Source organism: Meleagris gallopavo, chromosome 4 (assembly GCF_000146605.3).
Source record: "Meleagris gallopavo isolate NT-WF06-2002-E0010 breed Aviagen turkey brand Nicholas breeding stock chromosome 4, Turkey_5.1, whole genome shotgun sequence".
Taxonomy (NCBI): Eukaryota; Metazoa; Chordata; class Aves; order Galliformes; family Phasianidae; genus Meleagris; species Meleagris gallopavo.
The window spans coordinates 21,644,608-21,672,128 of NC_015014.2; the positions used below are offsets into that span (position 1 = coordinate 21,644,608).

Here is a 27,521-nt window from a genome sequence, read left to right on the forward strand (position 1 = left end):
TCACCACCATCTCCCTGTTGCTAGTTATAGGAACGAGGAGCAGAATAGGACTAATCCAGACTCTGGCCTAACATATCCTTTGCCCTGACAGTTTTTCTGCATCATCAAAAGTTAATGCATTGAATAACACAGGACCAATGCCTAAAAATTTTCCCTACAAAGGAGATCTCCAAAAATATTCTTAATCAGATAAGAAAATGCTTCTCATTCTGTTCTTTTTTTTTTTTTATTTTTTTTAAGAGCTTTTGGAGCCCTACACAGAAAAAAATTTCCCCAGTGACAATATTTCAACAGAGGAAGAGCTAAGGATTACAAAATCTGACTAAAGGTCAATAGTAAATACGACAGAAAAACACTGAGTAGCAATCATTTCCAAAAAACTACAGGGAAAGTGCCTATAAAAGATGCCATGGTCACTTTGTCTGAAACTCAATTCCATTCCACATACCAGGAAACTACTATCTATCTGGGAATCTGGCTGTGCTTTCCCGGAGGAGACTCCTGCTCAAGGTACTAAGCAGATGAAGATGTCCCAGTATAGGGAAAAACACTACCAATTGTAGAAGTTGTTCCAGGAAGAGGATTCTGTGTCATGAAGTGGCACCAATGCCCTGCTAAATTCCTGTGACATTCCATCAGCTATACCTCTTGTACACTGGACAGTGTGGTTGGAGATGATTCTGAACAAGCTAAGTGTGCCTTGAGTAACACTGACTTCTGGAATGATCACAAGGACCTTTCTTGACCATGGTCATCTTACAAGAAGGGACATATGGTCAGCATGTTTTGTGGCTGTGTTTTTTCATGGGTACATTAGCAGCTAGATGGCTACCTACACCTTATTCCACATAACTGCTGGTCACAGCTAATGGTAACTGGTAGCAAATTCAAATCACTGAGCAAGATGTGAACAACACACATCCTCTTGTGAATCCTCAGAGCTTTCTTATTTTCCTTCCTTCCTTCCATGCCTTTGTTTAGATTTTCTTTAAATGAGGCAAAAAGAAGGAGGAAAAAAAATCACTTAGAAATGATCTGCCTTTATATTTCCTACTAACTCCAATACTTACGAATGGTAGTTCCATTCACTTGATAGGTGCAAGTAACACCATCAGTTCTCCCACCAAGGGTTAAGCCACTTCCTCTAAGAACAACTTGAAACTCCTCTGCAGGGAAAAAAAAAAAAACAACAAACACAGCTATTCAGTGCACTGCAACTTAGAAGATAATTTAAATATGGTTAGCAATAAATGATGCTCAGCATAGGAAGGTATCTTAAGTTTGAAACATTACTAATTAATTCCTGGTACTTAACTACATAGTTAAGTCATTATGGGAAAGATAAATAATTGTTCCCTCAGTTGATTCTGGCTAACAGCAGGACCTGTGTTAGTAAGTTCCCCGTGTCTCAGTTGCACATGAGGAAAGAAATCGGGTATTTATTTGCAAGAAACTCCAGATTTTAACTGGGCTTGTTTGAAGCTCCAGAAGAGAACATTTCTACTCAGAAATGCTTCTCTGGGAGTTGCGTAAGAGCCATGCTATTTGTGAGCATGAAATCTTGCAGAGGAGAAGGGACAACTTTGTTTACTGAAGCAACTGATTTCATTGAGATGATCCATGTTTCTAAAAGACATCCAAACAGACAGATTTTGCAACCACCTAATTTTGATTGTTTTCAGAGTGTGTGAATTGTGAAACTGGGAAGAAGAAAAGCACATATAATTTTGTGTAGCTCTTCTACACGAGGAATGTCACCTTATTGCACCAGAACAGTCAAATGCTTTACTGCTCACACTAACACATTCAGGGCACTATAAATATTCTCAGGCATTTATATGGACTTATGTTATCAGAATTCACCACCTGGTGACCATAGGTTAAGAATAGGAGTGTCACAAATGTATCACTGCTTTAATATCAGAAGTGCAAAGCATGATTAATTGTACACATCATACAATGGAAAATAGGTGTCTCAATACTGTTCCTATGTATGACTTAAGTTATAGGAGCAGCCCTCAGTAGACAGTCCCTGAGAAAGAAGAGCCAACAAAAGGATCTGATTTTTGTCTTAAAAAGTCCTCGAGGAATTTCAGGAGGGATGTTCTTTTTCTAGATGACCTGGTGGTTTCCCTTTGGGTAAAATGTGGATATCAGTCCTATAATAATTTTTTTTGAGAACTTACCTCCCACACAGACACTGGATGGTTCCAAATATAAAATCTCAGTGCATGACTGCTTCAACACCTGTTACAATAGAGGAAACAATAATAGGTTTCAGAATGCTGTTTCAGTGAGGAAACAGGTTATTTTAAATCAAATGTTTGTACCTAGAAGATGCTAGTACACAACTACAGATTTGGTTTGCATGTGCCTGACTTTGTAGGACATTTCCTTGAACCATGTAAAATTTTTGCATGTTTGCACAGTCAGATCCACTAAGAGTTCATAAGACTTGGATCAGTTTGTTGAACCTGGAATACTCTTCAAAACAACAGTAATGTCTGATTTTTGGCCTCAAATTTTCTATCCAGTTTCCTAACTTAATTTTCCATGGAACCTAATCCTAAGTATTATGCCAGAAGTTAGTCACAGGGAGCCTGATCCAGAATCCAGCCCAATCAAAAGGAGTCTTCCAACAAGCTGTGGGTCAGGCCAAGTGCACGTTATTCCAAGTGCTGGCACCCTGCTCTATGTACAGCAGAGCAGGAATGCATGATTTTCCTGACTGAACAGAGCTCTGTGGAATGATTTTCTTTAACTGCTGTATTAGAGAAGCAAAGGAGGCGGCCTAACCAGTTAGGGAGTAGCCTTCCAATGGGCAGGAGCAAAAAATACTCCTACAGATAACGCAGAAATACAGTGGATGGAATGTATGGCACTTGTGGGAGTGGTGGTGATGGGTTGACTGTTGGACTAGATGATCTTAGCAATCTTTTCCAACCTTAATGAGTCTAGGATTATAAGAAAAAGGACAAAATGGAATGATTAGTACTTCAAAAGGTGGTCTTGGACACTATTCTTAATTCTAAGTTAATTCATAATGTGTAAAAGTCATAGCAGCATATTCCTGTGGTACAGGTGGGAAAAGCCACTTGAAACTTGTAGGGTTAAACAAGTGAAAACAATACGTCTTTACTGTCTTCTTCCTACACATGATGATGTGTGATTTTTCTAAAAGGCTATTAATTTCCTTTAATAAAAGTTCTGTGTAGAATTTAAATAGCTTGGCCTGTAGTATATGATATTTTTAGCAGGCATACACACACACATATATATATATAATACTACATGGAATTGATTCAAGGTCAGGACCTGTTTGTAGCATAATGTCCTGTCCCTTCTGTACCTTCACTTGCTCTCAGAGGCTGGCTCAGAACCAGGAACAAGCTGTCAGTAAATGTGACTGTCCTACTCTTAGCTCCTTTTTCCTCCCTTCAAACGTTGCCTTTTTTACTTCACTCTCGCTTGCTCATGATTTCTGCTGCTACATATCCAGTCTCAGCAGAAATAATAGCACATTTGTCAATGTGCATAGTGGAACAGCAATGCCAGGTTCCAAGCAAAAAGGTGCCTGTCCCATTTAACACTTTCCCTGTCTCCTGTCTCCCCCCAAACGGTTGTGCACAAATTCTTTTTGTAGTGTTTTCAATAACCATTTATAAACATTAAGTTATATCTAAAAATCTGCAAAGAGAGACCTCACAGGCACATGCATTTGGATGAGATGCAGCAATAGAGATCTTTGGAAAGAATGCGACTCAGAGTTCAGTGCAGCTCCAGCAGTTTATATTAACTAAAGGTCTCAACTTTTGCTTCCAAAAAAGGACTTCACTTTTTGATTGTTATTTCAGTGTAGAGAGCAGGCTTATTTTAGAGAGAAGGAAAAAAAAAAAAAGTGCTTTGTGCAGAACAAAATGAAGAAAGAATAAAGCATTTTATTCCTTCATTGTAAAAACATGTTCTGGTATTTCTCTGAAGATTGAGCCACGTGAACAGTCCCATTTAATTCAATGAGTTTTTGGATTTAATATGAATATCCAGCCATAGGTAATATCAAGGCTCAAAGAAATTTTTTTTTTACACTTCAGAGTAGCATTAGATTCACAGGAACAAACTTTTGAAGTGATCTTGTCCCCATTTGCTCAGTGCCTGATGAAGGAGGAGGGGGGACTGAAACAATGACACTTCATCTGTTTTTCCTTGGGAAGTGCTATTGTAACCCCAACATATTTATAGTGATTTTCCAACACTATTTCCAGATGTGACACAAAGCAGGCAAACAATCAATTTGGGCATGTTTAACTCCACCTGAACTTAGGAATAAACAGTGAAAAATAAAAACCGCATCTGACATAAAATATGGCTTAGAATTCACTAACAAAATTCATTAGCAAAAGGGAATAATTCAGAACGCATATATTTCCCCATAGTACCATGACATTTCAGTTGTTACATATAGATATGATGTTTGTGATAAAAACAAGAAAATAGGTTTTTCAATGCTTTTCTTAAAAAATATGCAATTGCTTTGGTGTTGATTTTCCTCATTTAAGCAATTTTCATTCATTGCTCTCACTTGTCCTGAGAAGACTGTGCTAAAACACTTTCAATCTCTTAGCAAGGTTAATAATCTAACATTGTTGTGTTCCAAACAAAGCTCATATGAGGAAGACAACTGCATGAAGACACTGAGTTTTCTTTTTCTGAGTTATTCAAAGAGCTGCTTGTCTTAATGGCCCATACATGATAGGAAAGTTGCTATTAAAATCTGACCCTTTATCTCAGAAAACCTTCCTTCAGTGGCAGTCTTAAGTAATCTTAAGAAGCAGAAATGAAAGAAATGCAGAGAGGTGAATCAGATGTAGCCAACCCAGAAGTATATAGATAGCTTTTTCCTAGGGCTTTCCTTTATAGGTTCTTCCAAATGCTCCCTCAAAGCAAAATTTGGACAAGATGGATAAAGTGAATCTGAAACGTAATTCATGAAAATCCTATTAATTTTACCATGTCTAATTAGTTTGGAAAGGTTTGGCTCGCAGCTATTACAATGGAGAACCTGAAAATGTTTTCAAATGTGGTAATCAACACTTCCTTCACATGTAACAGGATTTAGAGAACTTTGTGGGTTTGGTGTTTGCTTATTTTCAGATTTTTTTTCTATTCTAAAATAGCTTTAACCTATCTTGCTGTGGAAAGTCAGCAAGACTGAGAAGAACTCTTCACAAATCTTTACAGTGCTCCCTCTTCTCTGAATCATGACAATCAAAAGGAAGGATTTGGTATTGCAAATTCATTAATTAGAAACTGCCCACAGTTGAAATAATGACTACTTAAGGCTATCTTTGTGTGGGATACTTAAGCACTCTGCTGACGTACAGTAAATTCAAATTAGAGCATGAAATGCTGTGGAGGAACTACAGAATGCTTCTTGCAAGTCTGAGACAGAACAAGGTATGCAGAGTGGGTTATAGCTCAAAATACACAGGAGCTTATCCAAATGAGAGGATGGTGTCAAAATCACAGCTGTAGGCTTTTAATTTTAATGCTCATTTGGAACCAGGTGTGGCTGTTGGTGAAAGAAGGTAGCAGTGCTACTCTTCAAGAGACAGTCACCTGTGCTTCAAGAAAATGAGATGTGAAATTCAAATCACTGATGTTTCCTTTCTTAGCAGTAACAAAAAGCAGACTGTTGAGGACACCTTATTCTGTAATTCCTCTGCATGTAGCATGTTATATCAGAGCAACTAAGCATCTTAATGATAACTTAAAAAAAAAAGGTAAGTTATACTATATTTTCTATGAACAGTTATGATAAAAGCTGCCACAACAGCAAGCAGTGTGAACACTGTTCAGTGCTGCAAATGCTGTCCCGCACAGCTTCTGAGGGTTAGCTGGAAGCAAAAGAGCCTTTCAGGCTTTCAGTGAAATCACATCTGATGGCCATTAGGTGAATGGATGCTGTACAGTTTGCATAGCATTTGTCAGTAATGCAAGTAAATCATTTCAGAATATTTCTAAGAGCTGAAGTTATCAGAATAAAGGCTTTTGAGACAACCCACAACGCTCAAAAGCATCCTTGATGTAAATTCATGGATAAACTCCGGGATTCAATTTGGCTTTAAAATAAAATTAAAAAAAAATTCTCTTTTGAAAGGGTCACTTGTAAATCAGTTGCCAGACTGCTCAATTCCACCTGTGAGCCAGCTCTCATGCTCTTTAACTGCACCTGTACCTTCATGCACATGAGTGTTCAACTGAATGCAGTGGGAATGAGATCCTGCTAATGCATGGAGAGTTGCTTACTGAACAAAGGCTTTCATGTCCCATGCAGAAAATGAGCTTCCTTCTACACTGGTGCCTCAGTATCTGCATGCATGCAGCTGTAAGAGCTTTGTCCTTCAGAGGAGCTCTGCATACTCCGATCTTGCTCTCACATCCTGTTTCCTTACTAACTGCAGATAAGGGCACAGCTAAATGAACTGTTCAGCTCCTGAACCAGCAGTTTAGATGAACCAGAGGTTTAGATGCCACAGCTTTGTGTTCAGGGAAAGTTCAGCTTTTTTCAGGTACAACCTAGCATACGTGTGAATGTTTCTCCAAACAGTTCTAGAAAGCCCAGCTCCTTTATCCACTTCTCAGATTGGGACCAATTTTCACCTAACAAATTGCCATCCGAGCAAGTTGAGTGTTAATCAGTGCTCAAAATCTGTATCAATCTGTGTGGGTGCCTGGTTCCTGTGCGTTCCCCTCTAGAAGGTTCCTGAAGGCTCACATCAACTGCACCTTATAAAGAAGTGGTTTAGCACTTGATTCATTTAGAGATGCTTTACAGAAATGCTGTCAGTTTCCGACCTGTACGTGTCCAATCAAAATAGAGAATCGTGTTTTGTTAGAATTATTTAAGCTGTCAAAAAAATACATCTAACAAATCATTACTTTAGCATAGAAAAAGCATACATCCCTACAATAAATTATAAAAAGGCAGTCAAGCAATGAGGTGGAATAAGTCTCACCAGTGCTTACAGGCTTTGCAGATTCCATCTCTGTTTATAATTTTTGCTTTGCCATAGATCTTGCCTCTGCTTTATGCAACATTTATTCCCATAGAAAGCCTGCCTTCTGCACCTTCCTTAGTCTCTTTAACGTGTCACATGCTGGGCTCTGCTTCTGCTCACTTCTCACCCTCACTGCTGCCTCTGAAAGTTCTGAGAATTTAAACTGTACAGCTCCTGCAACTCTGTAAGTATTTTGCCTACCATGCACTGGGAACATACTGCAGAACAGAGCTGTACCATGCGGCACAGTGTTACAAGCAGGCTACAACTTTCCCTTCCAGCACTTTAATGAATTTCACGTTCCAAGAAATTGTGAAAACAATGCACTAGTAACAAGCCATGAGCAACCCAACATTGACAATTAATAAAATATGCTAAGTGTCAATTCTTTTCACAGTATCATTCCGTTTTACTTAGCCCCAGTCTGCAGTTCAAAAGTTTTTGGCAGCGAGCAGCACCATAAATCATAAGTCTTGTGGCATCTGTTCCTCCCTAGAACTGGAGGTGGAGGTTAGGAACTGGGGCAAGTCAACAGCACAGCTGGATGTTTTATTGGACCACCGTAACAGTTTTCAAGTCTAGTTACTGTTCTGAAACCAGATAATGGTGTGTATATACATATACAGACATACAAGTTACAGCTTCCTGGTTAGAAGACCAGGAAGTATGGCCATGAACTGTTGGAGGAAGAGTTTTTTGACAATTTTGATCACACTCAGGAGACTAATTACCTTGAACAAAGGACTACCAAAGTCACCAGTGTCCTTCACTGCCTACAATTCCACATCAAACATGCATTTTTTTTATTTACATCATTGCTCTCTGGATCCCAACCCTCAGTCAGTTTGGCTTGGCTCCCCTTGAGGGAAAGCAATGCAGTTATGCAAACTGCATGTGCTGTAATAAAACACATGCATCTAATTTTCTTTTCCAGAGTTAAGTTTTGAAGAGAGAAAACATTCACCTTTTAAAAGCAATTCCATTTGCTAAACTCACGTAGGGCAAGTCATGTGAAATATATGCTGACAGTGCAATATAATCACTTCCACAATCAGTGTGCAAAACTCTACTGCTCCTGCTCATTGCATTTCAAGCTTGGAGCCTAGAACACTGCCTGTTGCTATCCTGACAGCCAGTCTCATTGCAAAACATGTGCTGCACAAAGCAGAAAGATGGCAAAGGAGCACTAAAAAGAACTTTGAATGCCAGCAAATTCAAAATAGTAGCTTTTCTTGATGTTATCACCCCTCTACTTTCCTCTCTCTTTTACACCATTTTCGCTAGAAAACACAATGCACAGTGGGCAAAATAGAACCAATAGGGAGAAAAGCAGCTCTAGGACCATGGCAGACTGCAAGCAGAATTCAAACTTGGAAAGCCATGCTCAGAGCTTGACACAGAGCATATGTGCTTTTCTTCATAGAATGCACCAAGTACATCTCTCAGTTAACTGTGACACCTACATCAGGAAGAGCTGCACCTCTCTCACTTCCACCCTCATCCAAGATAGAGCAAGAAATACACAATGCTAGTCAACCACCCGCCACCCTGTCACTGTTTTACTGCAGAACAAAGAGAATTACATAAAATATTCTGAAAAAAATGGAGACAGGTGAGGAAGGAGGATGCTGCAGAAAAAAACTTGCAAACAGCATCTGCGAGGAGCCATGAAAACAAAATAGCATTGAAAACTAACTGTAACATTACTGGTCTCAGTGGGATTTAGGCAGGCAGGCAAAGCTTTTGGTCATCAGCTGTAACACTCAAGTTGTGATGGTCGCTTGCCAATTAATGCCTGTACCTTTTGTTTCCCATTAAATGTTAATTAGGGAGTGCCATACACCTGGTGCTTGGAGAGCAGCTCCAGGAGCAGTATGCAAGAAAAAAGCAGTTAGCAGGCAGGCATCATTTAGTGTAAGAGTGTGCAAAAACAAGGTTTAGAAATGCTGGGTTACAGCTGTGTGAACTGCCTAGGACTGCAGAGCACTCACTGTACTTGAGTTACTCCTTCTTGGGTAAGTTAATATCTTCTTGAGTGTCATCCCAGTTCAGAGCTGTAAAAAAAGCCTTAGGAGAATTTGTAATGCAAACAGTGTTGTACTATTGTTTGGTTTAGTCATTTCCAGCTAGGCCAGGCTAAAGTCTGGCCAAAGTAAGTCAAGGAGAGCCAATTAACATGGAGTTCACAGAAGTGGTCAGTTCAGTTCCTAAAATGCTCTTGCTTTGTTTGTTCTGATTGGTGTACTAAGACTGCGCCTATCCCATGTTTCCATGTGTTTTTATTTTTATATGAGTCATTTAAATGTCTCATTGGAAATTTTTTTTTCTCTCCTGTGCCCCTAAAACATTTTTCCACTACTGTTGAGGCAGTGAAAATGAACTGAAAGTTAAGCAGGAGGTACTTAAGTGCTTGCTATTTTTCTTCTGAAGATTGAAATTCTGACTGTTCATAGCTCAGTAATTGCCATGCCATGCTAATTGGGTCTTACAGCGTGCAGAAGTGAATCAAGGTAATGAAAGCTCAGGCTGTATGTTTGCAGGTGGTGTTATAAATTTCCCTCTCATCTACAAGTTGTTATTCTTTTTAACTGAATAATTGTTGTTGCCCCTTTATACTGTTATGTAGTTAGACTTTATAACTAAAGGCCTGGAGTAGGTCATGAGAGCAAATGAATATATGCAGATCCTTTGACTGCAGTGATTCCATATGAGTAACTTTAATCATGTTCAAGATCTATAGGTCAGAAGCACCCATGAAGTTCCATGCATTTCCTGCTCTTAGGCAGGCCAGCCTCTCCATGCACATTTGCTCCTTGAAGTCCACTGCCTTTTCTCCAATGTTAAACCTGGAATTGTTTCAGATAGTGTTAAGTGGCCCCATGTCTTCGCAGTCTGAATTAAATTTTTAAAAAGAGAGTTAAACAATGGCCATAGAATCATAGAATAGTTGGGTTGGAAGGGACCTCAACGTTTATCTGTTTCCAACCCCTTGCCATAGGCAGTTACCCCCACTAGATAGGCTGCTCATGGCCCCAGGAACATCTCCAGGGATGGGACATCCACAATTCCTCCTGTAAGATCCATATGCAAAATGAAATTCCCAAACCATAATCTATAGGACTGCGCCGCATCTCGTATTGGTACTGTGTTGAAACAAACCATATGTTCCCCCTTTTTTTCTCTCTCAGTGCAGGTTTTTGACAAAAGCCACCAGGCACTGGTACCACTTCACCCTAGATGGAAGGCAATCTATTTGAGATAACTAGAAACGAAACAAATGCTTTCATAGGAAACACGATTTTGATGCTTCTGTCCAACAAAGCAATGGCAAAGCAACCGTAGCAGTTATGTGCATAATGGGGATATACTTCTGTCTGGTGCCAAACATCTGTGCTCTTAAGTACAGCTCGCTGCCAATTTCAGCCTACTTCCTGACACTGCTCAGCCCCGCCTTAGACAAAGTGCAACAGGAAAGGGGGTGGAGGAGGGCTGCTATCCTGTCCCCCATCAAAATGAAAAAAAAATCCCTGAGACATATGGTCTTGCATAAAATAACCATCAGAGAGAAGCCTGCTGCAGTGTCAGGTTAGTGGGAATATTCTAATTATACGATGTCAAAGCACTGCCTCATTTGCAGTCGCCGAGTGAACCAAATGTAGATGACAAAACTGCAGGTCGGAAGAGATGCGGATTTTAACAGCATCAAAACCTTTACCCTCACATTACTAAAAACAACTCTAAGCCCAGTACTTAGCAAGTAATGTAAATAAGAATCTAGATAAACTGCTACTTTCAATAGCAGAAAAAAAAGTGCTGGTTTTTTTTTAATTAGTAAGTAAAATCTGTCTCAAAACAACTTATCGCTAAGGAAACACTAGATCTCAGTTAGACTTGTAAGTGCCTCATTTTGAGCAAGATTTACGCTTGTCCTTATGTAACAGAACCGATAGCCATGTGAGGAGAGCTGACAAGTTGTATCCAAATCACAAGGCACATGTGTGCTCGTGAAAACTGGAGCCATGTCAGTTACGTTACCGGCTTATCAAGCTCTCTGTTCTCCAGGAGAACATTATCTGGTTTGTAATATGTCAGAGAACGTCAAATTAAGGGCTGCACAGCAGTGAAGGATAGAGCAGAAAGCGTTCTATTCCAGGCCATTGAGTCCCTTTAACATCTACATGCAGTAATTCCCAAAACTATCTACTCGGTCTCGATCACATGGAAAACATAGCACAGCATTAGCTCTAAACCTTGCACTCAGTGCAGCTCGAATATTAGACCATCCAAGTGGATTAAAGAAGATGACTGATTTAATAACAATAATTCTTTTAATGATAACTTGTTGCATTTCTTCTTCCCTCCCCCTCCCCACCTCCTTTAATGTTTAATAGTTCACTTCCTGGATTCCCAGGGCATAAACTGAGCATATTTTCTTCCTACAGGAAATGATCCAATTACATTCATTTATAATTGATAATGAACTGTTTAAGCTCATTTTGCTCTTGAAAAATCTTAACAGCTTGCAGTTGGTTTGCTGGCCCTTCTCCCCTTATCTGCAGCTCAGGGACATCATTTAAGGAAAAAGTGGGGAGCTGTCTTAGCATATTCCAAGCAAGTAGACCAGGGATGGATTTCAGCCCTAGTGAGCTGAGCTGTCTCAGGGCAAAAGGGAAATAATTTAGCTCCTGATGACTACTCAAAAACTAAATTGCTTGCAACTTGGCCAGAGAGGAATCTCAATCACAGGGGGGTTAAGGCACCTGGCAGCAAGTGGTGCTACTAATTTCAGCACAGGCATTTCCATAAAAAAAAGCACTCAGCATTAAGAGCTACTGATATGTATTACTCTGTTCTTCCAAGAATCATTCTTTCCTGCGGTTCTGTCCGTTTTTGCCATCAGCTATACTGCTAGCAAATCTTCTTCCTATTTTTGTTAATATCGTTTCAGTAAAGAGATTTGTAGAACTAGATGCAGTAGTAAATGTATAGTTGCAGGAGAGCTGTCTAGATAATTTAGTGCCTTTCTGCACACTTATACTGAAGTTCAAGACCTAGGGTTGAAATACTAACTGTAAATTTGCAACTGAATATTTGTGGAGATTTTTTTTTATGAAGATAAACTTTATTCTAAGGGTGTGGGTCTTTTTCCCATCATGGTCTTTGCCAATGTGAAAACAACTTCAAAAATACAAGTAAAATATGTACTGCGTAATGCAACTTCCCAGCTTATATCTCTTGATCAGATTTTTTTCCCCTATGATTAAGAGTGATTTTCCCACTTGAAGTGCCCAGTTCAAAACTGAGCTCCCACAAAATGAGCAAAAAGATGAGTGTTCATTTCTAATCCCTTGCATGTAGAATTCTTATGAACTTCTGTAACAATACAAGATAAACCCAGTTCTGTCTAGAATGGTTTTGTTTTTTTTTAAGCCAATGACTTCCTCTTTAGTTCTACATGAGTCAAGTTCCTATAGTTTTATCTGACACTGCTTTGTGGAGATTTCTGAAGTATGAAATATATTTTAACTTTGAGTATTAAGTGGTGCCAACTCACATTAGTATAAAAATGTTTTGAAGTCTACTTACAACTGCCGCAAACTCTAATAACATTCTTAAAATAAGCTCCACTAATTTAACTTCTACAGGCACAAGCCTTGCCCAGCTCTGCCCGCAGAGACAACTAGACAACTTTCACTCTCCGATCAGTAGGGCTTGTGTTTGCATAAATGGAAGAGGAAGCAGAGATTCCTATCTCATTTTGCTTTTAGAATGCGATACAGTCTCACTTGCTGAGTTTTGCAAGCCACAGGCACAGAAATGTATCACAAATGCAAGTAAAATGTGAAAATATTGCAAAAACAATTGGAAATAAAATTTCATACTGTCTTATGGTGGAGTTTTACGGAGACAGTACAGAAACTTCAGCCTTACTGGGGAAAAACAAAACAGAATAACAATCTACCAAAGATGACAGCTGCCGGACATCAGGTACAATGTACCCAATAGAAGTAGGGAAGGGTGATTCTACCAAAGACTACCCCTGCACTCAAACAGGCAGCAAATAATTCCAGATGGGGTAGGGCAAACAGGCAGTCAGGGTGCTAGAAAAACACATGGAGCTGTCCAGCAATGGAGTAGACGTATGGTCTCATGTAAAGACTCCAGTGTTTGATTTAAATGGCACTAGCATCTTTGTTCCCAGATCCTTTACTTAATCACTTGTTCTCACTGTTCCTACAACTGTTGTTTCATAATTGACCAAAATAGTTAAAACGACAGTGTTCAGAACTGCAATGTTTCCTGCTTCTATGATTGCAGACATACTCTGCTCCCTTGACAGAGTCCAGCACTGTTTTTGCATTACAGAGAAGCTTATCTGGTAAGTTATATGTCTCCCAAATTTCTCCAGGCTGTCAGCCCCACAGCCTTTAGTCATCTTGTGGAATCTGACCTCCACAAGGAAATTCTGAGTTCGTACTTATTAGTTAGTATTATTAATAGTTAGTAGCTATTTAGTAAGAACAATGAATCCACAGCATTTCTCCAAGTGAAGGCGCTGGTTCATCACCATACCAAGCTAGATGCATGTGAGTTAGCAGTCAGACCAGTCCTAACCCTAAACATCCTCTCCTTAAGATGTTCCATAGCCACGTGTCTGATTGTTAGGACAAGTGCTGCCGCAGCAGTCTCACAAAGCCATCTAGGAAGGCAGTATTTTGGTTATGACAGATGGACTTAGTCTTAACAATGAAACTTGGAACTTGATGATCCTTTGGGTCCCTTTCAACCCAAGCCATTCCATGCGTCTATGAAAATGATAAACTCCCAAATGGCTCATCATTAAATTAAATACATATATATGTGATTAAAGTTAATACATATATACATATATATTTAATCTAAATCATTTATGTGAGAGGGGAAAAAAAAAGAACAATTCCATTTTCTCATATAGTACTAAATTGCCACATGCTTATATAAATTGTGCACTCCAAAAAGCCACACTGCTCTGGCTTGCTCAGAAGGCCATAGTCCATGTAATTATCAGCCAAACTGAATCAGTAAACTGCTCCTGATAGCATAATAAGTTGCCCTCAGCATTTTTCTTCTAAGCTCTAGATTTCCCCTTGGATTTATTTACTCTGACAATGCTGTTCACTTACTACTTGGTAAAGTTAGATATTAGTGATGTCAGAAGAGCTGGAAACTTCAAAAAACAGTCGCCTCTTCACATAAGTCCGTGCATAGTTTTTAATTATGAGGTAGTATTATTTAAAAAAAAAAAAACAAAAAACATCAATGGCACCATGGAGGCACTTCAATTCTTCCAAGCTTCATTGGGCTTTTTATCTGAAGTAGGAAAGCCTAATTTCAATACAAGCTTTCAAGATCTGAACTTGTTTTTCTCTAAATGCTGATCACCAGCTGTGTTGAACATTAATCCATGGCCATCATTAAATGTATTTCATAGTCATAGAATGGCCTAGATTGGAAGGGATCTTCATGATTATGAAGTTCCAACCACCTCGCTGTGATTTCATATAACTATCCAAAGAAAATAAATTGTCATAATTGCTTAGATCTCTAACAACTGCAGAAGTAGGTAGAAACAGATACTCTTAAGATAAAGCTTATCACTTTTTTCTCCATCAACAAATGCTCAAGATTCCTTCAATTTACTGCAGGTATAACAAAGCAGCCAAAAAAAAATTTACAGCTTAAAGTTTGGTAGAGGCAAATACAATAGAATAAAGGAGCAGCTTCTCCTACCATTTGTACTGAACAATTTTGTGTTGCAGTTTTGCTGGAGGGGTTTCAATTCTTGGGTCACTGCTATTTCTGTAAAGTGTATATTTTATTAAACAAGAAATATTCAACAATTTTAATGGAAGGTTTCACAACTGAACCTTTAGCATTGCACTTCAAGCTATGCTTTTGCGTGTTTGTGACTTGGGTATTTCCTTTTCCTCTTTTGAAATTATACTTCCCTTTTATGACAGAGTGCCTCTTTGAGTCTGTATTCTCTAGTGCATTTGCAAACTGAAATGGATTTATAATTGTGAATAAAAGGAAAACTGTTACTATTTCATATTTGATTAGATCTTGCTTACCAATTTTACAATGTGATGAGAGTGAATTGTCACAGTCAAAATCCCTTCAATGCTAGTTGATTTATAACTACAGCATACCAATCATGTTAAAACACATGCATTTTAAAATATATATATATATATATATATGAAAAATAAAAACTATCTATGGATACTTCCATCTACACCATATAGTTAAAAACAAGGACAATGATAGCATGTTGTTAACCATCTGCTTCCAATAAAGACATTTAAAGTGCTTTACTAAAGGAGAGAGGATAGTCTTAGATGCCATGATAGCAAAACGAAACTACAGTGAAATTCAGTGCTTTTCAGGAAGTCGGGGACAATTTTCCAATCTCTAAAAGTTCTCAGGAGCCATCAAATAATTAGCCTGGCTTCGTTTAATCACTTAACCCAACAAATAAGACCAATGAGGAGAAGACAGAGGTACATTGATATGTTTTGTTTCCTGGCAGAAAAGCTTTCTCATGCTCTTTTGTTGTCATAGAAAACGTTTTCTTTAGGCCCAGATAGCCACAACACACAGTCTTTTTATGGACAGAAATATACAGTGATCCAAATGTTGAATGATCTATTCCAGCTACAGCCTGCTAAACAAAAACCTCAACAACTCATGAGTTCAGGCACAGCTTAAAGGAGCAGATAATGTTGAAGCTGTAGAACAGTTTACTCCAAGTGTTCTTTTTCTGTACAGTTCCTGTCGATCTTAAACTGGTCCTTTAACAATGAGGTGCTGCTGTTAGGTGCATCTTTTCTTGCTGTACAGATACAATATGCACACAACTGCTACTTCTGTACTTGGTCTTTTCACAGGTGCCAAAAGAAGCTAGATTGAGGCTTGTGCAAGCACCATCTGCTAAGCTGACTCTGTCTACACATACACACACACGCACACACACACAAACAATGAAGGTGCTTAAAATTCTTTCTAGAAGGAATAAGGGAGAAACTGACATGGCTGCTAGCCAGAGACTGCCCAAAAACACCTCGCCCAAAAATGGAGGCTAAGGGGACAGCCTACAAGTTATACTAACTTTCTGTATATTTTAATTACAGAATTCTCAAGCTGAGCTCTTCAGAATCCTCAAGGGATCATTCTCCTGCTGTCTCCTCAGAGAGCCCAAGAGTGGAGAAATCCAATTCCTGGAAAGGGTCCAATCTGCAGGTCAGTGACGTCTGTTTGAGAAGATACTCCAAACACAAACATTTCTTTCTTTACCTAACTCTGCCTTGATATATGTATTTTGAAATGCAGTATCTGTGGAAATTCAGTAGCCTAACCAAGTGGGACTAAATATTTAGCTTTCGTAAGTCTTCCTCTGGTGGCTTCAATGTTGCATTTCTTTGCACTAGCAGAAGAACTGATTTTGTAAGTATTTTAAATGGCAAGAACAGAGATTAAAAAAGGAGTACCACATGGGCTGTATATCATTTCAGGAAAACAAATGTCACTCTATGAAAAGGTTGATTACCACTCTTTAGAATATGCAAGGAAGCTTCTCAAATTACATTTATTTTAAGCAATGATAAGGAAAAAAAAGTTGCCTCATTATGCTTTTAACTTCCAACAAAAAAAAACAAAACACAGACTATTGAAAGGAAGTGATAAATTGATGACTGCGTAATATCCTGTATGTGAGTGATATCCTTTAATTAAAAAAAAAAAAAAGGAAATGAATTATAATGACATCACTTTCAGAAAAAGGATTTCATTCTTGGTTTTAAGTTGACAGTAAGCTTAGTTCCTTTTTGCTGCTTAGACACAGCAGCAGTAGTCTAAACCTTGAACAAAGCACACGGCCTTCAGTTGAACATAAAGTAAATAAATTAGGTCCTTACAATCAAACACATCTGCTTTAAGGACAGCTACAATACTGTCCAGCCACTGACCACAAACATAATGTTCCTCTTGCTTTGATCTCTGCTTGCAATTCAGAGTAATCATTTGAAGAGTCCCCTCTCACTAATGACAGTCTCTCAATGCATATTTGGGGAAAGAAAAAAAACAACTGAAAGTCTCATTCCTTAGAATAAAAACAAGTGGTTAAGGTCTAGTACATATTTAGAACACTTCTCTGAATACAAAGATTTGTGCAATATATATTTTTCACTCATTTCTAATGATTTCAACCAGTTATTCTCAACTTTCCTGCAGTAATGGTCTCAATTTATTCTAGATGAAGTCTGTAACAGCCATACCTCAATGTATTCTCCTCAAACTCACTTAACAGAGCTTGGAGTCATCTCTATACAAGGTCTGAGCATGAATACTTGCAGAAGTGGTAGGCAATGCTTATTTACAGAACTGCATCTCTAAGATATGGAGGAGAGAGCATAATGCATTGGAATTACAGATTTAGGAACCAATTCTGCCTGGAAAAGTAAGTGGGAGTGGAGAGTATGCTATAATCTTTAGGAAATGTTAAACTTCTTGCCTAGTACTCACAGAATTGATTATCCCTTTAAGTGCTTGGAATCCTCCAGTGACAGGGAAGACTTGCTCTTTTGTGTCAGCAATTCTTTCAAGCTTTGGAGAGAACACAAGCAAGCATGTGAATCATTTGGCAAATTAAAAACTTCATATGACTTTTCAGCATTAAAATATAAAAGGATGAGGAAAAAAAAGAAAAAACCACACTTTTTAGCACCCCTGCAAAAAGAAGGAAAGTTTTGAGTTCCTCTCAGGTATAGAAGCTACCTCTAACTTTTCTAAATGGGAGGATTTGCCAGAATGTATTGCAGCAAACAAAATTCTATAGTAGCTATCCATCACATCAAAGAAACACAATAAAGGAACCTTTTAGAGCTCGTATTTTGGTGGTAATTCTGAATGTCTTTCCAGAGTTACCTTCCCTGTTTGCTCTGCCTTACACTAAAAAGCCTTTCTATGTGCCTTTACAGTAGTAAAATATCTCTTGCACTCTTTTACCTGACAAGAGTAGCTCCAGTGGCTATTAGGACAGTTCTGCCAGAGAATAGAAGCTCTGGAAGAACTTCTAAACAATGAAGACAGGGATCATGGATCCTTAGTTTATTTTCATTTTATCTTTTTTTCCATTTCCTTTAGCTGCTACACGCTCTGCTTAGGTTGTCTGTAGCTACACAGTAGACGTAGCTATGTCATATATACATTGTTGCCTAATCTGGTAACTGTCTTACTGGAAGAGTTTTACTTTTACTACAGGCAGCTACAAGTTAGCAAGGATATAGCCTGCAGGTCTTTTCTACAGTAAAAGTGACACACACATTCTACTTGTGCCTGTAAACACATGGGAGTGTCTGCCTTCTGATGCAGTGAAGGTACAGTACAGCCTAATGTATAATACTTAACATGAACTATATAAAACCCTGCAACGTGGTACAATCTAGTAATCTGAGATAGTAACATTCTTACCTGTGCTTGTACAAAATCAAGGACACCAACACAGTAAACTCTAGCTCCCAGCTGTCTGGATGTCTTTGCCTGTCCCGGAATAGAGAGGAATAAGTATTTTTTCATTCAGTGGTCATTACAAACTCTTAGAATATGTGTTTTCAACTAGTGCTCACCTCTTTTTCTGCATACAAAGGAATCTGACCATCTAGCTTGCCATCTGTCAGCGCAATGATGATACTAGAAAACCTCGATGCTCCCTGCTTCTCAATCTGCAAATTAGCCTGAAAATGAAAAATATTTATTGCACTTAAAATTATACCTTAACTTTTAACTAGGACGTTGATTGTAAGTAAACAAAGTGTCTCATCTGTACAACTCTGTCTCATCTTTATACCAATCTCTTCAGACAATCCTCTTAAAATTACTAACAAGAAAATCATTCATCACTACATTCCAGTCAGCAGTGAGTTCATCTCTGAAGTATTGGGGTCATTAATTGACCTATTCGTGGAAAAAAAAAAACCTATACCTTCACAGCTCTTTAAATCCACCATAAGATTTTCTTTGCTATCCATGGATTTTAAATGTCAGTCAGTAGGTTCCAAGATATAAGGATAATGGCTTAATGTTACAGTTGCTTTTGTTTTTCTTTTAAATAGCAACAGTCTTTTGTTTGTTGAGCTGCTCAGCCCACAGATTGTAATTACAATCTTGGCTCTACGGGTATTAAAGGAAAAAAATGAGTTTCTACCCATGGGGTGAGAACAGTGGATATTTTGATTGCAAAATGATGTGCAAAACTCACCTGTTTTAACCCTTCATGTATGTACGTGTCACCTGCTGGTTTTACTTCTGACAAATTCTTGAGACCTTCCTTGATTTTCTCTCTGGAAAAAAAAAAAAGGTAAAAGACTTAGCATCAACTTACAGTAGGCAAAGGCATTAGTTTATCAGTGGAAAAGTAGTATTTGTAATAAATGAGGTCTGAAATAAAAATCTGTGAAATACAGCACGTAGGTGAGATATAATGTGGAGGCAGATTGTCTATTCATCACAAAAATGTCTGTGGTAACAGTTATTTTAGATCTCAATAATACAGGATGCCTTGATGAGTCAAAGGCCCATACTCAAGTAAAATCCTTCAGATGGAGGAGATGCTGCAAAGAAGTGGCCATGCCTCAGCATTAGAACATCTCAATGGTAATTCTGTTATATTCACTTCAATTTGCTCGATTAAAGTGACTTCATTTCCAGTCACATTGCAGTTAGAAAAGGAAAATCCCCTAAGGTAGCAGTTCTGTTTCTAGTCATATCATCCAGATCAATATACAGGTATGAGGTAGGAAAAAATTGCAATAATTTAAAAGCAAGTATCTTGCAGCACCTGCAAGAGACCTTTTATCCAAAGCTCTCATGGCTTTTCTGCATGAGCTTTGACAAGATGCCATACTTGCAAAGGCTGCAGCTCACTTACATTTAAAATAATAAGCTTGTGCCATTATTTCTCATGGGCCTTTGAATAAATCCATCACTGACTGCAAGAGGCTGGGTTAACTGAACAAAACAAAACTAAGTAAAGACAGGAAATCTGGGACAGAATAAATATAGGGAAAAATCAGGAAATGAGCAAGAGCAAAGAGATGGAGGGAAAATGCATTGCAGGATTTATGAAAGGTTTTCCTAAGAGAGACACACACAAAAAAATAAAAGACAGAGAAGGAATGCATATGCTGCTCTGCCTGAATGCCACCCACAAGTCATTTGTTCCATGGATGGGGTTTTTCTATGTGTAGAAGCTTTGTTCCTAAGTACAATCCATTGATGTAGTAAGCTCCCAATCACAGGATCAACTGATAGAATTTGAAACTTAAAAAAAAAATAAAATTAAATAAAAAAATAGCATGAATATATGGAAAGCAAGTTATGTAAGATAATACAATCTGTTTGATCCAAATATTTTATATTCAGCATCTATAGAAACAACTTGAAACTGATTATGTACGAAGGCAGATTATAAACCACATACTCAGTGCTTGCCAGGATGAGTGGCAGCACATCACAGGCGTTAGTGTTCTGCTGCCAAGAAATAAGCAGCAACCGAAGTCCCAGTTTTCTGAAACAGATTTCATTCTGCAAAAATAACTTTTGTACAATCAGTTGGGCTTTATTTATCTGAAATGTCTTGTGACCCAGGCACACTAAAATCTCTGGTGTTTCCAGGCCTCTGCCTACAAGAGCTTCCAGGAAAATCTTTGGCAGCAACAGCTTTTTTAGCTGCAGCTCTATCAGTCACCGCCCCTTTCTCTTAGGGCACGTGTTGCAGATCAGCCCAGCCAGATGCTCTGAGCTTGTCAGGTAGGAGTCAGTCCCGGTGTGACTGTCATGAGGCCAATGCAGAAACCCAAGGCCCGAGCAGACAAGTCGCAAAGACAGCAAGAGGGGGGTTGGCTGAGGCGTCTACAACTTGTACCCAGGAGACTTGAAGGGCGGACGCAGGACACTGTGTCTGCCTGAATCTTTCTAAACTCTCCCCTCCCTGGTTTCTGTAATGATCTTTTGTAGCCACAGAACACTGCAGAGATGATCTGGTTTTACATGAAACTCGTCTGAACTGAAATAAATAACAAAGCCATGACCTCAGTCTGGGTGTCTGGACACAACTGCAGCACAATTCAATAATGGTAATACAGGCTGGATTGCCTTTGGCTTCGTGGTTTAAGTCAGATGCGGGAGAGAAATGGAAAACAAAGCAATATCAGTAACTTAAGAGTTTCTCTGTCACTGAGCTGAATGAGCACAGACTTACTAACTCTTCCTCATTCATTGTATATGCACACATTCATTGTATGTCACACCTCTGTCTTTGAGAAAAGGCACAGTTTGTAACAGCTACCCTGTCTCTTAGAAACTTTGCAGCTACTTCCAATAAATCTTCCAGTAGCAGGCAGGGAGCAACATGTCCTTTGCCAATTTGCTCTGGGGTTTCTTTTTGGTTCCTTAATGAAGTTCTGCCAAGAGGGGCTGCAGGCACAGACCCACTGTGGCTAAAAAAAAAAAGAGGAGATAGCAGCGGCCTCTGCAGTGCCCTTAGAGGAACCCTGCCATGCTCCATCTCAGAGAGCAGGACCTCATGCCAGCATTACTCACTCCAGCTGGAGAGAGCTTGTTGGCTGTGTGGAAGCTGTGCCAACTCCTTCGGGAAGCGTGTGGGCCTGTCTGCAAACACTACTCCCTGCTTGGGCCAAAGGCTGCAGCTATGTTGTCTAGGTGTCTCAAGGTAAGGGCACTACCTATTGCTTTTCTAAAGTTTCATTGGCACAATGCTAATAAGAGTGCTGTCAGCAGCCCAGTGGTCTGACTGCTGATGTTGCTGATATGTTGCATTTGGGACATGTACAAAGAGACAGGATTTACCCTTGCTAGAAAGCAAAGCGTGCTTGTAGACAGAAGCTTAAAAGCTATCCAAATCATTGTTCTTTCTTAGGTACTAGTTTGGGAAACAAAGGAACAGTGCTCTTTAAGAACAGGAAGGATGGCTGCACCCCCAGAAAACACAGCTTGCCCACCAGTGAGAGTTAACTCTGCGCATCAGCTTGATGCATGATTTGGAGGAGCTTCTGGGTTTCTACAACTCTCAAATAGTAGAGAGGGCTATGTACAATAATACTTATTCTGCTTAAAATGTTAAACCTCCTGCATGGGCTCTGGATAGGAGAAAGATAGGCACCATGAAAAACCTGAAATTCTGCTAGCCAGCATATAGCTGGCCCAAGGAGACTGCAGGAGGTGTTCCTAAGTGTAACTGCTTTTCCAAGCAACTTGCTTTTTAAAACTAGCAGCACAGCTGAGACCCACATGTGAATGCACAAATTTTTGTTGACCATTTGCTTATAGTATCCAGTCAAATTTCACAGGGGAAATGTGCATCTCTACAACAGCACATAAACAGCATGAGAAGTCTTTTCCATTCCAGTGTTTTTTTCTATGTATTTATCATAGCACTGTGTATATTGAGGTTAACAATGACTTCTGTTTGCAGAGTTATCCACACAGAGCTTTTTGCAGTCACAAAATGTTTGGTAATCTGGGACCTTAACCACTATAGTGTGGCTTTCTTTATATCCACAGCTTCATAATGCAGTAAAAAACAGCAGTGACTGTATGCAAACAATTAGAATCCTATGGCTTTTAAAACAAAAAAGACCTCCCAGCTTTGAGCTGACTGCTGGGAATAAATTGTGGTTTCCTGGCATTTGTGAATTAGCAAGTGAGTGAGGGGGAAAATATCTCAGCACGGCCAAAATGCACATAAACTAACACGGCTGCATCATCTCATCATTGCACACAGTGCAGTTTCACATCCCTGATACTGCACTGCACTTCACATCCTCATCTCCTGTTCAGAACAACTAGAGTGTGGAATTCCAAACAATTTTTAACTGTTGACTTTCTGTATTTAAGTGACAACTGTTCCAGCTGTACCCATCCCTTCTTGCTGATCTGCATAGGGTTGCAGTCACTCCTGCCCCCTTCTTCATCTTCCTTCTGATTTTTCCTAAGCAATAAGGGTTTTTTACCCATGCAGGGATCCACAGAAGCAAACCTTGCAATGAAGAAAAGTTGGACAGAGGAACTCACAGCAACTAAATGGGTTCTTCCCATGCTTTAAAGTAGGTTTCCACAGCCCGAAGAGTGCAACTGAAATGCAGTGAGAAAGGCACTTGTGTTTCCATGGCACGATTCCAGAGTTCTGCCCAAGCATTCAGAGTGGTCTGTGTGCTATCAACCAATTTGATAAGGAGCAGGCTACTGGCAGGGATTAAGGGCCCATTGAAATGGAGAGAAAGGATCTCATTGACTTGAACAGTCCTTGGAATGGGCTTAAATGTCCTCTCATGACCTCTCTCAAGCCATCTGGAAAAATGGCTTATAACCTTGTCTGTCCCTGCAGAGAGCAGATCTGGCACTGGAGTGCGGGTGGGGGAGACACTTGGCTGGTCTCAAGTCAGACCACTTTTTGAAATGCTAAACAGGAGGGGAACTGTATCATTGGACAGCCTGCTTCTAGGGCGCCAGACTGCTTGTTGCCAATGAGTTCTCTTCAGTAAGTGTTGTACTTGCTATTATGAATTATTAAAAAACTACACAGTAACCTGAACAAATAGGAGAGATCATGCTTTAGCTTGACTCTACTGAAAGGAACAGAAAGGAAGAACTACCTCCCTTTCACTTTGACACAGTCCATTAATGATTCCTACGTGATTTATCCAGATGCTCCAAATCCACAAAGTTGTGAAGTGTGTCTGTTTTCTGAACAGAAAAGAGACAGTGAGGACATATTCTGATAGGTTTGAAGAGATTTCTCCAGGACCCAGGTGGTTTGAGACATTTTCTACAAAATGGTTTCCTGTTCCTGTGAAATCAGTGCAAGTAGCCTTGCTTTCCACTGCACTTGAAAGTATCAGTCGTGGAAGGGATCAGGCACATCAAGATGTCCATGGTCTTCATGTCAGAAAGACCTCTCACCTTTCAAATGACACAAACTCCACTGTCTAAAGCCTACCCTGAAGTAGAAAATTACAATTAGAAAATACCTACCTTATCTGAAATTACAGGAAGCATTAATGTATCACTGTGTGCTTTACCTATAGACATTAAGTAACACTGAAGGCTTTTATTTACAGACTTTGCTTTACAAAGTTAAATCCAGATCTGCATGAAGGCCTCATGACTGACCACCACCTACAGGTATCAGTTATTGTGCATTATCTGTTCCTCTGATTTAATAAGAGTCCTTGGTGAGGAGAGGGAGAGAGGGAAATTAAAAACGCAGTGCACTAACCTGTCTCCAGTTAATGGCATAATGACTTGTGCCTGGGAGGAAAACACGATGAACGATAATCTCATCTTGGGGCTTTTAAAAGAGGGATAAGAAAAAAATTAATTTTAATCAAACAAAAGAACAGATGCACATATTCCATTCATGTACTCATGCTTTATTATTATTGTCTTTATCCTCTAACTTCAGAAGAACACACTTTCAAACAACTATACCAAGAATGAGAAAGGAATTAATGTGCTTTTATGTCCATCTCTCTTCCAGATCTACATTGAGAACAAAGTAGCAGAAATATTACTCTTTCCTGCCTGACTGAAATCCAAATCAACAGGTGCTGAACTTAAGAATTAGAAAGTTATGTGACCCAACAGAACGTGAAATCCATGGGTCGTGATCTACGTATAAAAAATATGTTTTCATGGTCATTGGTGTAAAGATAAGTTGGAGCCATACGCTCAGGGCACACTCTTGCTCTTGTGTATTACATATGGACACATGCAAAAGCTAATTACTGCTTTGTAAAGTTTGATCCCATCACAGAGTAATTTACAAAGTGTAGATTTGCATCATAGAATCACCAGAATGAAAGAAGTAGTACTCTTTGTCCCTTTCCTCTCTAGAAAAGTTTTTCAGACACTTCTACATAAACTCTTTCAGAATGAGAGTGTTTCATCAGTGACACAGAGTTGTGTAACTTAAGATCAACCTCCATAAAAGGATCAAAGGAAATGGCACTGTGAAAAGCATTGTATGAAATTATTTTTACTAGGAATTAAGTCTTTTTTGGAGAAACCTACCTGTCTCTTCCAGCAAGATTAACAAGAATTACCTCCAGCCATTACTGGAAAATGCATTCCTTAGGATCTTATATTCCAGAAGGCCAAGATAATAACTTTCCTAAGGTAGGTCGTAACGACACCTGTCCAGCTTGCCTTCAATTTTTATTCATGCCTATTTCAATATATATTAATATATATATGTGTATGTAATTATAACCCAGGCTGCGTGTTATCAGCTGTGTTAGATGCTGTAAGCAGTTGCTCAATAACAAACAACCAAAATCCCCATCTCTGTGGATTACCTCAGCAGCCAGCCCAAGCAGTGTGAGACTTCCCTCTTTGAGACGCAACTCTCTGCTGACCAAAACCTCAAAGTTAGAACTTAACTAACTTCAGGAAACTGTCCTCTTCATAAGAAATTCCATTTCAGTTTGCGTTCCCAGCACTCAGGTGATGGAGGAGCATCGTATGAGTATGAAGCAACCCTGCCCTTCAGAACCAAGATGCCCAGCACACAACACTGTCACAACAAACACTGTTTTGCAGACAAGCCAGAATGGCAAGCAGATGGACACAGGGCACACAGCTCAGAATAAATTCATCAGTGAAAGCTTTTGCTGAAGAAAACTGTTACCAAGTGTTTCTCTGTGGTTCTGCCCACAGTTACTCCCTTCAGTTTAAAAATGGCAGCCAGAGCTCCTCTCCACAACCACTGCAAGGAGCAGTTTGGCTGTACAAGGTGAGGAACTGCGATTTATACTGGCCAAACACCACTTTTAGTGGGACAAGAATCACTCACTGCAAAAAAAGTGGTGCTATGATCTCCTCAGGCTTTCTTTTTTTCTTTTAAAGCTTATAAAACTTCCAGCACCTCAGGTCATCCACTTGCTCTAGGCAAGGTTTGGTTTGCAGATAATGGATGTGGAATGTATTAAATTACACAGCCCTATCTGTATCCTGTTATTAGATTATAAGTGCCCACTCACGTCTTTGGCTTACCAGAAACTGCCACACTGATGTGTGTGTGCTGGGGGCTATTTGTTTCAATCATTTTAATTTTCTTTTAAGGAGATGCTACTGCACAGTCACCCTCATCTGGTTGCATTCAGTTGTAGCTAGCACTGTTTGCACAGCATTCCTGCAGCACCCACGCTTGCCAGCTACACACAGAGCTGATTACACGTCTGTACAACATGAACAGTCACTATGGCACAAACTTCCTGGGAATTTGTCCAGGCCTGAATCACAGAATCATAGGGATTAGAAGAGAGCTCTGGAGATCCTCTGGAGATCCCCCAGCCCAACCCTCCTAAAGCAGTTCCCTGCAGCAGCTCATACGGGAAAGGATCCAGGCAAGTACTGAAAGTCTCCAGAGAAGGAGATTCCACAGCCTCTCCGGGCAGCTGTTCCAGCGCTCTGTTACCCTCATAGGAAAGTTATTCCACATGTTTGTAAAGAACTTCTTATGTTCCAGTTTGTGCCCCTTGTCCTGTCACTGCACACCACAGCAAAGAGCCTCGCCCCATCCACTTAAAGGTTGCTCCTTATCACCTGCACCACACATTCACACACAGACAGACCCATAACCAGGTAGCCTGCTTTACCTACAGCTCTGAATGCAATCTTCAAGAAATATTCTATCAGAAATAAACCGTGTGGCTCACAAAGAGAAAAACAAACAAACAATAAAAATGCCCAATGGCATCTGTAAGACATTTGAGAGACGAAGTGTCCAGAGGTGCATGCTATCACCTTTTCATCCAGTCCCAAACACGAGGAGATGAGTGAAAGTTTGCACTGTTTTCTAGCAATCTGGGCACAGAAGCCAGCCTCTCAGCGTGTCTGTGCAACACATCTACAGAGCTTACAGATGTTAGAAGGACTGAAACGCACCTCACAAACCGCTCCGTCAGCTGGTTCACGAAGTCGAAGATCTCGTGCCAGTTCTGCGCCACACTCCCGGATCTGCAGAGAAAACCAGAGCAGCCTTACGGACAAAGGGCAGAGGGGCCGTTTCTGGGAGGGATTCGGACCGCGCGGGGCCCTTCGCTTCGCTCCACGCCGCGGTGCCTCCTCTCTCGGCACAAACTTCCCGCACCAACAGCTGCCGCGGGGAGGGGCAGCAGATGCTGCCCGAAAAACGGATTTTTTCCCTTCGGAAAACGCGTTTTGCACTCAAACTCCCTCCCGCGAGCAGCGAGTGGGGGCATCACCCCCAGAGCCGAACCCCCCTTGCTCGCCCCCCGCCTGCACCCGGTGTCCGCCGGCAGACAAAGCGGCCCCGCGCAGACTTACTTGTCCAGCACGAAGTACATGTCGAAGGCGCCGTGGCACGACGGCTGCTCGTCGGCCGGG

The 27,521-nt window shown here is 39.9% G+C and overlaps 1 protein-coding gene and 1 long non-coding RNA gene across 2 annotated transcripts in view; one reads left to right on the top strand and one right to left on the bottom strand.

Annotated features, from left to right (window-relative positions):
* LOC100539812 (ANTXR cell adhesion molecule 2) overlaps positions 1–27,515 on the bottom strand; it is a 49,014-nt gene extending 21,499 nt beyond the window's left edge. Inside the window, exons 1-9 of the mRNA XM_010709732.1 lie at positions 27,462–27,515; positions 27,060–27,131; positions 24,391–24,462; positions 19,354–19,435; positions 18,722–18,829; positions 18,567–18,635; positions 17,619–17,699; positions 2,187–2,247; positions 1,071–1,166 (exon numbers count right to left, since the gene is read on the bottom strand). Of these exons, the coding sequence (XP_010708034.1) occupies positions 1,071–1,166; positions 2,187–2,247; positions 17,619–17,699; positions 18,567–18,635; positions 18,722–18,829; positions 19,354–19,435; positions 24,391–24,462; positions 27,060–27,131; positions 27,462–27,481 (661 nt within the window). The 5' untranslated portion in view covers positions 27,482–27,515. The remainder of the gene's footprint in view (positions 1–1,070; positions 1,167–2,186; positions 2,248–17,618; positions 17,700–18,566; positions 18,636–18,721; positions 18,830–19,353; positions 19,436–24,390; positions 24,463–27,059; positions 27,132–27,461) is intronic.
* Positions 8,964–24,820, top strand: LOC109367229. The gene is made up of 3 exons (XR_002114135.2): positions 8,964–9,073; positions 16,229–16,337; positions 24,652–24,820. It is a non-coding gene; the product is annotated as an uncharacterized LOC109367229 (long non-coding RNA).
* Positions 27,516–27,521: the final 6 nt, after the last annotated feature.